The following is a 14,930-nucleotide window of genomic DNA, read 5'->3' on the forward strand; positions in this document are numbered from 1 at the left end:
TGTGTACCCTGCATTCCTGCCCCCCCATGCTCATGTATATCCTGCCTTCTTCCCCCCCATAGTGCTCATGTGTACCCCACCTCCCTGCCCATCCAGAAAGCAGCTGCGCTGCTGTTTACACTGGATTTTAATTTCCAACAACTTACTCTCTTTATGTGAAGTTTATTTTAGAGGGAAACTTTGTTTAGATTCGTGGTTCCCACTCTTGGCAATTTGGGCCCTGGGGGACCTCTGGCAGTGTCTGGCGGAGACAGTTGTGACTTGGGGCGGGGGTGGCTGCTGAGTACCCTAGAACGTGCAGGCTGGCCCACCAGAGAGAGTGATCCAGCCCAGAACGTCAGCAGTGCCAGTGGTGAGGAGCCCTGCCTTCCGTGCAAGGCCAATGGCGTTTGCCATAAAAGGAAGGTAATTATAAAATAGATAAAAGAAAACCAAAACTGTTGAGTACATTCTGGCCAAATACTGTTGTGTGTCAAAGATGCAGTAGAGTCAAATGCTTTTCATTAACGTAATTAGAAGGATTGAAAAGGCCGTTGACACAGGACCGCTGTTCTCTTTATGTGATTCAGTTCACCTCATGCTGTCCTTTGTCCCTGGAACGTGCCTCCGATGCCGCCTGGGCTCTGGGAGACCAGCCCCAGCGCAGTGCATAGCCACGACCCGGGTGGCTGTCGGGGCTATTGCTGCTCTCTCCCTGAGGCTGCACAGCACCCCCCCCCCCCCCCCCCCCNAAGGGATGTGGAGCGGGCTATCCCCACGGCAGGACCTTCTCGATCTCCTGCACGCGCCTCTGCAAGGGGGGAGCACCCAGCAACACGGGTCGGGGGCCACCACGGGAGGTTCACTTGCGCTGAGTGGTCCACAAGGGGTATGCTGGAGTCAGGATTTCCCTTCCCTTTGGGAGGCATGCTGGGGCTTCAGGAGATTTGATCCAAGGGCAGATGGGACAGGTTCATGGAAGCTCCTGGAAGACAGGAGCCACGAAGAAACTGGGCATCTGGGCAGGAATGGGAGAGAGAACATGGATCTCTCCTCCCCTCATCTTTCGTTGGGCACACATCCTAACCTACCTAGGGGACAGCTGCACGAGCCCAGAGCCTGCCTCTCCTGGCCCGTGTGTCCAGACACACACAGCCCTCTCAGAGGCAGAGCGCACCCAGGGCTCGGCGTCGGCCCCCTAGCCTGGCATGCCTGCCTCGCATGCCTGCCTGTGCTTATCCTGTCGTCCCCGTCCTAGGATGGTGGCAGCTCCCAGAAGACAGGGAAGCACGGCCCAGGCCCAGACAAACCCCACGAGACTTACCGGCTGCTCAAACGCAGGAACCTGATCATAGAAGCCGTCACCAACCTACGCTTAATTGAGAGCTTATTCACGTAAGGAGCAGCCTCTGTCTCTGTCTGTCTCTGTCTGTCTGTCTGTTTTGCACCGACAGTAAATCTCAGGCCAGCTCGTTACCACAAGCCACAGAAATGACCAAGAGGCATTGGCGTCTTCTGCTCTTTAGATTCTCACGGCATCCCTGTGTGGTAGACGGGACTAGGCGTTTGTTCTAGTGGTTCGGAAAGTGCAGGCATTGCGAAGCATCGAGGTGCTAGATGGGGAGAGAGCGCCTGGGCTAGATGTGGAAGTTGGGGAAGGTCCTGGGCTCCTCTCTTTCCTTGGAGGAGAGCCTGAGATGATAGCATCAGCTTATGAACTTTTCTTAGGTCAGCAGTTCAAACGCAGTCTTACATGAAAGCAAAAACCAAGAGACGCAAGTAGAACTTTTGTGTTTTTGGTGGCTCTGATAACTAGAGTCGCTGCAGTCCCTTGGGGTCCTTTAACCCTCNCCACCCCCACCCCACCCCCGCCTCCTGGGTGGCATCTTCGGGCCTCGGAGGCACCCAGCGTCAGAGCTGCTCCATGGGAAAGACCCTTACCCTCGTTCTCTAACTAGGGAACGGGGAGGCCCTGTGCAGACACCGTGGCCTGCATCCTCTCGTCTGCGCGGTCAGGGGTTGGGCCGGGCGTTCCTAATGTCCTCCCGGCCCTGCCATTCGATGATCGGTGAGCTGGAAACATCCCTGTGGTGACTCAGTAATGCATGAGGGGAGGAATCAGAAAGAGCTACAGACCGGAGAGTGCTGACGGAGTACCAGACGATCTTTTGGGCCTTAAATTAGCCCAAAAACGGATGAAGACCTCTCCATCATGGCACCCGGTGTCCCTGCTGTTGTCATCAGTCCTGTGCTCCCTCTGGTTCCGGTGAAAGGCCCAGAATGTGACGCTGCTGTGCCTGGCGGCTTGTCATCAGCTAACTCACTTATCGCTAAAAGATTTGATCTGTAATGTGTCCAGAAGTCAGCCTTTCAATGGGGAAACCCCCCTTCAGCGCTCCCCGAGTTTCCACTGGGTACCACTAGGAGGCTCTCAGCTGCCTGGGTTGAAAAGGGTTGGAAAAGGCCTTCGGTGCTGAGATTGGGGATATTAACTTCTTATTTTGTGGCACCCCAGGATTCAAAAAATGATCATGGATCAAGAGAAGCAAGAAGGCGTGTCTACCAAGTGCTGCAAGAAGTCCATTGTCCGCTTGGTGCGGAACCTGTCTGAGGAAGGCCTCTTGAGACTGTACCGGACTACGGTTATTCAGGATGGCATCAAGAAGAAGGTACGCACGGCTCTCCTGACGCCCGCCGCACCAGCCCCACGCCGTCAGTTTCCCAGTCCCGCTTCCCTTGTGCCCGTCCGATTTCACTTGTTCCATTGCTGCTCGTAACTCAGAATTTCCCATTGTGCCTCCTCATCTTGGGGGCAGGGGCCACGCACTTTCCTGCGGAGGATGGAAACTGGAAAGAGGAGTGAGTTGGTTGGCCCTCAGAGCTGCACACACAGCCTTAGGGCAGGTGTCCGGCCACAGGCCAGCCTCGAACGACATGAAGGCAGGCAGGATGCGCCGGAGCTCGGCAGAGCAGCGCTGGCCGACAGGAAGCAACGTTTAGCAGGTGCGAGGTTAGATCCGAGGAGACGTCCCCAGGAGCGACGGTGGCAAGGGCCGGGGCTGTTTGGCGGGGTAGCGATAGATCTTCTGTCTCAGCTTATCTGTTTCTGCAAGATTTAAGGTTTGGGGCCATTCCCATAGCAGCAGCCCTGCGCATTTGAGGCCTCGGTTTTCAGGGGCAGAGTGATTTGAGGTCGCCCTGCTGGGCACAGGGACTGCTGCGGGGACAGTCACTTGTACTTGCCTGACCTCTTGTTCCGGCTGCGTTTTCTATCTCTGCCTTAAGAGAGCTGTGCTTTGATGTTGTTTCCTTAATAAGCTGGCAAGGCCATTTCTGGGTTTTTTACTTTCTCTTACTTTTTTGAGATGTTTGAAGTTTGAAACGCACAGAGCAGCATGAAAAGTGACTTAGACCGTTTCTGCCACTGGAGGTTGGCAGCTTTCATCCATTTGTACACCTGCTGTTGGGTCCCCTTGGCCTTGGCCCCCACTTACCCCCCGCTGACCTGCCGCTCCTCTCCTAGAGCAGCCAGGAGGTCGGGTGCTGATCTCTGCCCTCAGAGCACCAAAGCCTCCAGTCCTCAGCAGCAGCACCTGTGCTTTCTGTTTATCGTCACAGAGCAGTTACAGATGGGCCGCCTTCTCGGGACAGTGACTGAGGGCAAGCAAACCCCCCCAGGCTGGGAGCAGGGAGGGCAGCCTCCCACGGGTGCCCACTGTGTCCGCAGCTCCTGTTTTGTCTAGAGTGGCGTCCGCCAGGCAGTTTGGGGAGGAATGCACTGAGGATGACACCACCTCAAAAGCGAAGGCACCGGCCCCGGGGCCTCTTGCCGCAGGGCTCCGCGGGCAGCCTGTGTCCAGCTGGGCGGGACTCTCTCCAGAATAAGTAACCTACCAGCCCTCCGGCTCACAGAGCACCCGCACTGGCAGGTGCCCTCTGATCCCCTGAAGGCACATTGACCGGAGCTGCCATGTGGTAGCAGCAGCCTTGGCCTTTGCTCCCACATCCTGTCCTGCCTGCTGGGCCTTCGGGGAGGTGGCTGAGCTGTTCGGCTGTGGACAGTGGAGAGATAGGAGTGCCTTGTATTTGCACCAGGCTTTTCACTACACCGAGGTGTTGCCTGACTGCCTCTTTGGAGCCCCACACAATCCCAGAAAGGTTGACAGGGCGTCGGGGAGGGGCCCCCCACTTCACTAATGAGGCGCTGGTCCCCATCCGGGTGGTGCCGCCCACTCCCCATGGTCAGCCCCTCTTCAGCGCGTTCTTGGCATGAAGCCCGCCGGCCAGAGTCCCACGTTTAGAAGACCTTCCCTTGCTGTCTCCTGCCAGTGGCCAAGATGGAAAAGAAGTCCAGGTCCCCAGGGGCCCAGGCCCCTGTGCCTGCCGTCTCCTGCCCTGCCCCCACGCTCCCCCGAGCTGCTTCTGTTTGTCATCCTAGATAGCTCCCACGAAGCGGCACCCGCTGCAGCCATTCGTCCCCCATCTGCTGGCAGACGTGAGATAGCAAAAGCAGCTCTCGACCCTCTGCTGGCTGGTTTCCACGTGCGCCTGGCCTGAGCCCCATGGTGGCACCCTCAGTGAGGGGAGATGAGTGACAGCTGCATACCTTTTCCTGATGGGAGGCCTCAGGACTCGCGACCAACTGTAGGAAATTCTCAGATAGCTGGAGTGGGGAGTCAGGAGCAGGCCACCAGGTGGCTGCTGAGGCCGCTGGGCCAGGACAGGCCCCCCAGGGAACGGCAGAGAGCCCCTCCGGGCCACGTGGCCCTCACCTGAGCCGAGCGTTCTTGCTCAGTCACTGGAGGAGGGGTTTCCATGTCAGAAGTTGTCCCGGCAGACCGTGCAGCAGCACCTCACGCTCCGCTCTCACACGCATCCTTCGGAAGCGCTAGCGAGAGCAGGCACAGCCGGCATTCCAAGCAAGGGACTGAGTTGTAGCGCTGCGTGTCCCCCGGCCCCTCCCCTGCCCTGTGGGACGCTCCGGCCTCTCCGCAGGTGGACCTGGTCGTGCACCCGTCCATGGACCAGAATGACCCACTCGTGAGGAGCGCCATCGAGCAGGTGCGCTTCCGGATCTCCAACTCCAGCATGGCGAACAGGCAAGTGGCGGCACCCCGCAGGGCTTCCCCAGGAGGCCACCCAGGCCTTGTCCCCTTGTCCAGCAGCTGTCACGAGCACCCTTTATTTACGCTCATGAGAGAACAGCGCACTCACTGGGTTAGGAACAATTTATGGAGTTTTCAGGGAAAAAAAGTTCCTTTCTCTTCTGCCTAATGGCGTCGACAGAGTGCTCTGGGCCATAGGCCCTGTGTGCGTGATGCTCGTTCAGTCTCCCGACAGCCCCAGATGAGTTCAGTTGCCCCTCCAAGGCCTTCTCTGATTTTGTAACCGTCTTGTGGGCTGGGAAAACTTGGGACTGGGGGAGAATTCTTAGCTGGGTTAACCTAGAGAAGTCCAATGGGCAGGTAGAGAGGCTCTGCGTTCATTGTGGACCTTTGCTCATGTGCTTTGAACTGGCCACCTCTTGATTTCCCCATCAGATCCCCGATCTCTGGCATTTCTGAAAACGTCAGAGGACCCGGCACATTGGGCCGCCTGTCTTACACGGCTGCTCTGGGAAGGGGAGAGGGGTGGTGCACCTGCAGGTCACCACAGCCCCCGTCGTCCCGGTTTGTTCATTCACAGCACCTGCTTGGCTCCTACGGGCAGTCCAGGTGGAAGCTCCAGGGCTGACCTGGGAGGACAGATCCTGTCCTTTTTTCCCAGCCCTCGGTCCTCACAGCAGGGCGTTGACCTTATATTCAACCTGCAGGGTTAAAGTAGTCCAGCCTCCAGCACCTCAAGCAGAAGCCGAGGAAGAAAGTCCAGAAAAAGAGGCTCCGAGTGTGTCGGGAGACTCTCAGCTAAGCACGTCCTCCAAATCAGAAACTGGACGGGTGAAAAAGACAGATGAGAAGATGGGCATCACCCAGCTGAAAAACTACCACCCTGTTGTGGGTAAGAAATGGCTTCTCTTCACCGTCTGACGGTGTCGGTGGTCGACTGCATGCTGATGTCTGAGTCACTTGGCGCTCTGCCTTCTGGCACTCGGCTGAAGGCCGACGAATCAGGTCTGAATCGCTGGACAGGTCCTGTGGGGCTGGCCACGTGACTTGTGCTGCCATCAGTATCCCCATCTGCAAAACGGGCATGATGCCTGCCCAACCGGCCTCACAGGCTGTATGAGACTCAGATGAAACTGTGCTGGATCCTAGCACAATGAGTTAGGCACAGAGATTCATTCCGCTCCGCATCCTCGGGCTGGTATGAACCACATAACCCACAGAAAACCTCCGTCCCTCCCGAGCCCATGCACCTGCCAGAGCTCTGGTCGTTTATGAGTGTGAACACCCGGGTCATTTTCCCAGCGTCTGTTCACCCACAGAGTTGCCTCCCCGACGGCCCCCACCAAGCGGCCCTAATGGGAATGTGTTCGGCGCAAGTGTAGACAGCCAGAGAAGCGTCATGGGGCATGGGCCGTGGCCCGGTGAGGGGTGCGGCGCAGCAAACCTGAGATCCTAGGACAGAAGAGGGCGTGTGCGTGGCCTCCCTCTGCGCGCCACCTCACCACAGGTGGCCTGCCTTTGCTCTGTGGGTCCCAGAGTGTTCTGTGGTTAGCAGGTGCGGCCCACGGAGGGCCGGGGCCGGGGTAGCAGAACGGCCCCTGCCTGGGCCACACAGAAGGTGGTGAGCCTGCTGCTCGAGTGGGCACGGCGGTGGGGGAGGGCCTCTGGCCTTGCCCCTGCTCCCTGCCCCCCGGCTCCCTGCCTTCTGTCCTCTCTCCCTGGGGAAAACCAAGGAGTACCTTATTCGTGTCAACAAGGAAACAGGATGTTTTCAGAGACTCCTGGGTCCCCGTCTACAGCCCGGCAGGCCCAGGTCCCTGTGCAGAGACCCGTCAGGCCCTGCACAGTGGCACCCTCCTCCATCACACTCTGGCTCGCCCACCGCACCCTCCTCCTCCCTTTCCCCTGCCATCCCTCTGGCCTCTGGCCCTCCACCAGGCGCATGCCCACCTCCGGCCCCTTGCATTTGTCCCAGGGTGTGCATTCCCGGGTTCCTGTGTGCCCCACCACCACCACTTTCCTTGCCCTCTGGGTGGAATCACAGCCTCCTCCCCCATCCTCACTGCTCTCTGCCCCAGCTGTCTCTGTCTGCTGTGTGACTTTAGGTACCTTGCTGACACCTAAAGAGTGTTAGAAAGGACGTTCCATGAGAGCACGAACAGCACTCACTGTGAGCTTGAGTGGGTTGAACTGACGTGAATCCTGGATTTTCAAGTATTTCTCCCTCACCCCCCCCCCACCTCAGTTCCAGGACTTGGCCGTTCGCTAGGGTTTTTGCCCAAAATGCCTCGCCTGCGGGTAGTGCACATGTTTCTGTGGTACCTCATCTATGGGCACCCTGCCAGCCACGTGCGGCCGAAGCCAGGCCCCAGCGGGGAAAGAAGATCGGGGAGACAGGAGCCAGGCAGGGTGGGGGCCCGGCCCCTCTCCAGAGCCTGCGTGGAGGCCTCCAACGGCCCACCCAAGGACAGCCTAGGCGGAACCTTCCTGGAGACTGAACTGGAGCCCCCCACAGAGAAGGGTGAGGTGCTGCCCTCTGGAGGGGAGTCCTAGTGGGTAATTGTCCCTGTCACCTGAGCCTGCTGAATCCCCACAGCACCCGATCAGAGTGAAGTCATATCCAGACTCTAGGAGCCCGTGGGCCTCCCGCCTGACAAGTGGGGTTCCCCCCCGGGTTCGTGGGGAAAGGGAATCCAGGACTACTGGGGTGAGGGCAGCGTCATGTCTGGGCCCTGCCTGCAGCACGGACTCTGACTCTCTCTTAGTGTATGTGGACGAAGCCTCGTGGATGCGCTATGTCCCTCCCATCCCAGTCCATAAAGACTTCGGCTTTGGCTGGGCACTCGTCAGTGACATCCTTCTCTGCCTGCCCCTTTCCATCTTCATCCAGATTGTGCAAGTCAGTTACAAGGTACTGTAACTGGGGGGCTGGTCTCTCAGCCTAGACCATAGGACCTACCCTCACCTGGTCAAGGGAAAATACTTGCTGTTGCAAGGGAAAAGACTTGGTGTTGTCTGGATGCGTGGATGGATGGATGGATGGATGGATGGATGGAGGGAGGGAGGGGAAAGACTTGGTGTTGTCTGGATGCGTGGATGGGTCCGTGGATGGATGGATGGATGGAGGGAGGGAGGGGAAAGACTTGGTGTTGTCTGGATGCGTGGATGGATGGATGGATGGATGGAAGGAAAGGAAGGAAGGAAGAAAGAAAGAAGAAAGAAGGAAGGATTGGATGGGTGGGTGGTTGGGTGAATGGATGAGTGGGCAGAAGGAAGGGAGGGAGGCACGGAGGGAAGGGGGATAGATAGAGATAAGATGGATGGTTGGAAAGACAGATTAGATGAATGGGTGGGTGGGTAGATAGGTAGGTAGGTGATGGAGAATGATGGGATGCATGGATAGATGGACAGATTGGATGGGTGAGTGGATGGATAGGTCAATAGGTAGGTAGGTAGGTAAGTAAGTAGGTAGGTAGACGGGTGGGTGGGTAGGTAGGTAGGTAGATAGGTAGGTAGATAGATAGATAGATAGATAGATAGATAGATAGATAGATAGATAGATAGATGATAGGATAAACAGGATGGCCGGATAGATATAGATAAATTATTGGCTGGATAGATGGATGGTTGCTTGTTGTGTCATAGGAAATCCTTGAAAGACTGATAGATCAATCAGATATATGGGAAGACAATTATGTTGTAGTGAAGAAGTATGCCTCTAGAAATTTGGTAAATAAATACAGAAAAAGAAGAAAATAGGATCAGAGAGACTCTGCCCAGAAAGGAGTGGGGTGTGTTTTCTTACAATTCTCACAATTGACCCTGGCCTTGAGGATGAGCTGATCCTGAACATGACCTTTAGGTAGACAACCTTGAGGAGTTTCTGAACGACCCTCTGAAGAAGCACACGCTGATCCGCTTTCTCCCCAGGCCTGTCCGACAGCAGCTCCTGTACAAGAGGTGAGGCCACCAAAACCAGCCAGGCTGCCGGAGGGTCCCGGTGGGCCCCTTGAGGTTAGGGCTCTGAATAACGGTTCCCCAGGAAGAGGAAAAGGTTCCGCCCACCAGCTTGTGAGGACTCGAGGTTTAATTCATTCGGTGACCCTGGGAACCTTCTGGATAAAGCCCAGTGGGGCTGGAGAATTTTGTTACTTAATTTCAAGGTTCTTGTCAGGTAAAACCAGTTGATAAAGACTGCGAGTATTGGAGTAGTTTGCTTTTTTTTTTTTTCCATTTGCTAATTTTACTTTCTAAATCAAAACCCTATGTGGGATCCACACTCTGTTGCCTGGGTCGGGAGTTGGGAAGGGGCCTCTGGGTCTGTGCACAGGGCGGACCCCACGAGGTAGAAGAGGACGCCACGAGCCGTCATGTGCTTCCCCCGGATGCAGACCCCTGGCCACAGCCAAGGGTACTCACACTAGAATCCCCCCCCACCCCCCACCCCGTTTTCCAGGCGTTACATTTTCTCCGTAGTGGAGAACCTGCAGAGGCTGTGCCACATGGGGCTGCTGCAGTTCGGCCCCACAGAGAAGTTCCAGGACAAGGACCAGGTAACGTCTCTTGGGCCCAAACAAAGGGGTTCCCACTGGCTAAGCAGCTTCCAGACCGCGGACGGCCGTGGCCCTGAAGTTCTCCTCTCACCCTGTCCATGTGTCCCTAGGTCTTCATTTTCTTAAAGAAGAATGCGGTCATTGTTGACACCACCATCTGTGACCCGCATTATAACCTGGCCCGCAGCAGCCGGCCCTTCGAACGGCGCCTTTACGTGCTGAGGTCCATGCAGGATGTGGAGAGCTACTGGTTCGACCTGCAGTGCGTCTGCCTCAACACCCCTCTAGGTACCGCCCGCCGTTGCCGGGCCCCCCACGCTCCCCGCTCCGTTAGAGCAAGAAGGAACTAGAAGTCGCTCCTAGTCTTCAGACTTCCCCAGAGACCCAGAGTGTTCTTGGGGCTCCCTCAGGGAGCAAGGCGCCCAGCTCCAAACGGGGCTCCCGGGCCCCTGTGCATTGACTTCCTTCACCTGTGCATTCAGTTGGTACTTGCTCAACACCTTGTATCTGTCATTCCTGGGCCTGACCCCGAGCAAGGACACCCCCGCCCTGCCTTCCTGAGCTTAGTTCTCACCGAGGAGACATGCACACAGAGGCTGAGACAGGTGCTGTGGAGGAAGTGACCAGGGGTGCTACTGAAGGCCGATTCAACGGGGTAACGGGGCACGAGTGGAGGCCGGTTTAGCGGGGTGACCGGGGGTGCGAGCGGAGGCTGGTTTAACGGGGTGACCGGGAGCAGCCTTTCTCAAGAAGGGACGTTTGAGCTGCGCTCTGAAGGCTGAGGCCAAGCCCAGAGCCGGGGAAGAGCATTGCAGGCATGGGAATGGCAAGCGCATCACTGGGAGAGATGAGAGGCTGGTGTGGGTGGAGAGGGGAAGGCAGCTGCCGATGGAGAGGCCGGGGCCTGCAGGGCTTATTCTAACAGCCGGGAGAAGCCGGGAGAAGCACTGCATAGTTGTAGGCAAGAGGTGACAAGATCTTTTCTTTCAAAGCTTGCCCTGGCTGCCGGGTGGGGAGCGAACAGACAGAGGGCCCAGGGTAGAAGCAGGGCTGTGACTCCTGCCCAAGAGAGATGCCCCCTGGGGACAGTGAAGGAGGGGGCAACCTGGGAGGTGTTTTGCAGGAAGAACTGAGCAGGTTTGGCCAGCAGGTCGGATGAGTTGGGTTTGAGGGTCAGGCCTTTGCTGGTGTCTTCCTGCCCCCGGAATGTCCCTTGACCTGTGTTCACCTGACATTGACCACTCCCACATCAAGCATCATCTTTTCGAGAAAGTTTTTCCAGCACCTTTAAGCTGTTAGCTGCTTTCCTCCTGAGGATTACTTGAGCGCAGGAAATCCGGCTTCCGTCCCGCAGTGTCTCAAAGTGCCCGGTGCACAGTCGGCGCCCCATAAATGTTGATTGACTAGATGGAGGCTTTGTGTGGAAGGCCATAGACCAGTGCTCTTTCCTCTAAGCCACTTTCCTCCTGATCTTTTCATGCCACGTCTACTAGGAGGAAGGGATGCCACATCCCGTCTGAACCTGGTGCCCTCCTCCCTCCCTCCTGTCCCAGAGCTGGATCACTAATGCACTTCACTTTTTGCAAAGCAGGAGGCCCGCGTTTGTTTGGCAAGATGGTTTAGTGCCGCAGGGTAATGGACCCTTGCATCGAGAACCTTTCATGTAATGGGTCCAGACAGACTTTGGAACTTGTATGTTTCATAGAATCCTCTGGCATTCCGTAAGCCAGGCTTTTACCATTTCAGATTTTGAGAGTGCCCTAATTCTCCTACATTTTATACCCAGATAAAAATTTGTGAGCCAGTGTGTTATTTGCACTGAAGTTGTTGAGGCTTGACAGTGGTGAATTTCCATCCCTGTTAGTGTTCCTGAGCAGAAAGGGGGACACTTCGAGTCCAGTAAGTGGGCGCCAGTGGCCCCTTCATTCCAGAACACTCAAGGAGGTTCTGCCCCAGGGACTGAGGGGAAAGCACCATATAATAAGACGTGAGCATCCTTTAGAGCAGGGGCACACTGAGCACGGGTGGGCCGCAGACGCCCTGGGAGACCCTGGTGAAATGTGGATCACCGGGCCCTGTCCAGAGCTTTGGATTCTGCCCATGCAGGGATGGCCTAAATCTGCATTTCGAACTTGCATTTGGGTGGTGGGCAGGAGAAGCGTGGCCTTAAGTCTGCCTGGGTTTCACTGGCCATTCAACATGCGTGACCTTGGGTGCCCCTGAAGACCTCTCTGAGGTTGACCTTTTCATTTCTAAGCCGGGAACACCACCACCACCTTATGGGCTGAAGCAGAGCTTGAACACGTGTCTTATGTAAACAGTAGCCATCCCCTCATCCCCTCACCCCCACCCAGACCAAGGTCTCCAGTCGAGCATGTGAGAAGACTGTCTTTGGTGGCGTGCAAATCACCATAATCTTCCTGTGCCTCACTCAAGCAACAGTTCGTCACAGTTTGTGTTTTCTTTATTGTGCGTTTACAGAACGCAGTTTCCCAGCAATGTTAATGCATCTCTTAGGCACTCAGAAAACCTCTGGCTGCCCTCCAGACCCCACCAGGCCCAGGGACACTGCTCTGAGCTATCTGCCCAGATCCCTGCGGACCCGGGCCCCACATCCACTGCCAAGTGCATCATTTTTGCATACCGCCCCCTGTGGGCCGGCACACGGGCGCGCCACGGGCTGTCCCTGAGGAAGAAGGCCTCGGGGTTCCTCTACTGACCATCCCCCCACGGCTGTTGGCCTCTCCTGTGGCCGGCTCGCCTGCCTTCCTTCGGGGAGTTCAGCCAGAGTACGAATCTTTTACTCAGGCTCACGCCCCAGCGTTCGACCCCGACATCTATTAGAACACATTTGTACAAAGAGGGTCTACCAGTTTCAGAGCCTGTCCCGCAATTGGGGAGCAGTCACAGGAGGGGAATCTGTGGCCCATGGCTCTGGAGCCACAGCAGGACCCGGGCACCAGGGAGGCTTGTGTCTACTCTCAGGTGTGGTACGCTACCCGCGCGTCAGGAAGAACAGCACCCAGGACGAGGGCACCGACGAGGAGGGCAGTCTGCAGAAGGAGCAAGAGAGCGCCATCGACAAGCACAACCTGGAGCGCAAGTGTGCCCTGATGGAATACAGCACGTGCGTTCCCCCCGCCCCCGCCTCACGCGCTGTCCCCAAGTGCAGGCCCTGATGGAGTGCAGCACGTGTGTCCCCCCCCCCACGCGCTGTCCCCAGGTGCAGGCCCTGATGGAGTGCAGCACGTGCGTTCCCCCCCACCACGCACTATCCCCAGGTGCAGGCCCTGATGGAGTGCAGCACGTGTGTCCCCCCCACCCCGCCCGGCCCCAAGCACTGTCCCCAGGTGCTGGCCCGCAGACTCCGGCTCCACATGTCAGCCTGTGGGCACCCACGTCTCTGGTGCAGAGGCCACAAATTGGTGGCCATGGGCCCCTCTGGCCCCAGCCAGGCCTGGCCCACATATTAAACAACAAAAATAAATTCGTTGCCACGATTCAAAAATTGGGAAATGTACATAAATATCTGGGGTTTGACAAGTATGTCCGTTCTGTCAGCTGTTACCAAGAAGGTAAGGGTCAGTTAGGAAAGACGCCTTCACCCTCGTCGCAAGCTCTCTTTTCCTTCCCAACAAGGACTCTCTTGCTGTTTACTTCCCGCCTCGCAGGGGGAGCCGTGAGGTCGTGGATGAAGGCTCGATCCCCGGGGACGGGCTGGGGGCCGCTGGGCTCGACTCTAGTTTCTATGGGCACCTGAAGCGTAACTGGATCTGGACCAGCTACATCATCAATAAGGCCAAGAAGGTGGGCTTCAGGGGGTTGGGGGACAGTCACCCCCGGGCCACCCCCCAAGTGGTGGCTGTAACTTCCCATCTCGCTGGCCCTCTCCCTGCTCACTGTTTCTGAATTGGTAAAACCAAAGTTGGCCAGAGGCACAAGTGTTTATTTCCATATGTATTGAAGGTACGTCGGGCCCTTTAAATCTCTGCTTTTGCCAGCTTTTCTTTTTTTTTTTCCAATGGATTCTAACTGGTTCTGTCACATGGACAGGCATTCCCTTTTAAAGAAGGAACAGGGGCGCCTGGGTGGCTTAGTTGGTTGGGCGTCCGACTTTTGCTCAGGTCATGATCTCGCGGTTTGTGGGTTCGAGCCCCGCGTTGGGCTCTGTGCTGACTGCCAGCTCAGAGCCTGGAGCCTATTTCAGAGTCTGTGTCTCCCTCTCTCTCTGACCCTCCCCTGCTCACGCTGTCTCTCTCTCTCTCCTCGAAATAAATAAAAATATTTTAAAAAAGGAAGGAAGGGAGGGAGGGAGGGAGGGAGGGAGGGAGGGAGGAAGGGAAATGGGGCACCTGGGTGGCTCAGTTGGTTAAGCATCTGACTTCGACTCAGATAATGCTCTCACCACTCTGTGGGTTGAGCCCCGCGGCAGGCTGTATGCTGACAGCTCAGCCTGGAGCCTGCTTCGGATTCTGTCTCCCTCACTCTCTGCCCCTCCCCTGCTCGCACTCTATCGCTCTCTCAAAAATGAATAAATGTTAAAAAAAAAATTTTTAAAAAGAAAGAAAGGGAGGGAGGTAGGAAGGAAGGAAGGAAGGAAGAGAAGGTCATACATGAGGGAGCGTGTGTGCAGGAAGCAAGTGGCCCCCCCAGGAGAAGCCCGGGGAACATTCGATGCTCCGGGCCCCAGGGACTAAGGGAAGCCCCTGCCACATTCCAGTGATGCTCTTGTCTTTTAGGAGAACACTGCTTCTGAAAACGGGCTCATGGTGAGACTCCAGACGTTTCTGTCCAGGCGCCCATTGCCACTCGTTGCTGGAGGTACATTGGCTGGGAGTTCACCCTGGAAGCAGACCTGGGCGCAGCTCAGGCCGCGGGACTCCCTACCACGCGCTCCGTGTGGCTTATGGCCTTCGCAGGGCTCCCCCCGACACACTCCCCTCCTGTGCTTTTTCCTAGGCGGTGGCAGGCTGAACATCTGGGGGGAAGCCAGAGCAGGACCTCCACTCTGCGCCGACAGGGAAGAGCAGTTCGAGATGGACCGAGAGCCCACGCTGGACCGGAACTGGAGAGTGAGGGGTGGGAAAAGCCAGAAGCGGAAACGGCTGAAGAAAGACCCTGGAAAGAAGATCAAGAAAAAGAAAAAAGGTTTCATGATGGTCCCTCGGTGTCTGCTAGGCTTTGTGTTTGTCCCTTCCGGCTCGGAGACAGGCTGCCCCAGCGGCCGGGGCTGAGCTCTGCCCCAGACCTGGGCTTCCCCCTCCCTCAGTGTGTAGGGCTGCCTCGGCGTGGT

The 14,930-nt window shown here is 56.8% G+C and overlaps 1 protein-coding gene across 2 annotated transcripts in view; it reads left to right on the top strand.

The window, feature by feature from the left end:
- GTF3C1 (general transcription factor IIIC subunit 1) overlaps positions 1-14,930 on the top strand; it is a 68,762-nt gene that overhangs the window by 33,053 nt on the left and 20,779 nt on the right. For both annotated transcript variants that reach the window (XM_077760458.1, XM_077760459.1), the window contains 13 exons: positions 1,238-1,374; positions 2,495-2,648; positions 4,975-5,078; positions 5,792-5,976; positions 7,330-7,605; positions 7,850-7,995; positions 8,947-9,044; positions 9,541-9,637; positions 9,748-9,925; positions 12,623-12,764; positions 13,309-13,444; positions 14,377-14,458; positions 14,597-14,785. In XM_077760458.1, the coding sequence (XP_077616584.1) occupies positions 1,238-1,374; positions 2,495-2,648; positions 4,975-5,078; positions 5,792-5,976; positions 7,330-7,605; positions 7,850-7,995; positions 8,947-9,044; positions 9,541-9,637; positions 9,748-9,925; positions 12,623-12,764; positions 13,309-13,444; positions 14,377-14,458; positions 14,597-14,785 (1,924 nt within the window). The remainder of the gene's footprint in view (positions 1-1,237; positions 1,375-2,494; positions 2,649-4,974; positions 5,079-5,791; positions 5,977-7,329; positions 7,606-7,849; positions 7,996-8,946; positions 9,045-9,540; positions 9,638-9,747; positions 9,926-12,622; positions 12,765-13,308; positions 13,445-14,376; positions 14,459-14,596; positions 14,786-14,930) is intronic.

Source organism: Crocuta crocuta, unplaced genomic scaffold, assembly GCF_008692635.1.
Source record: "Crocuta crocuta isolate KB4526 unplaced genomic scaffold, BGI_CrCroc_1.0 scaffold73, whole genome shotgun sequence".
Classification (NCBI taxonomy): domain Eukaryota; kingdom Metazoa; phylum Chordata; class Mammalia; order Carnivora; family Hyaenidae; genus Crocuta; species Crocuta crocuta.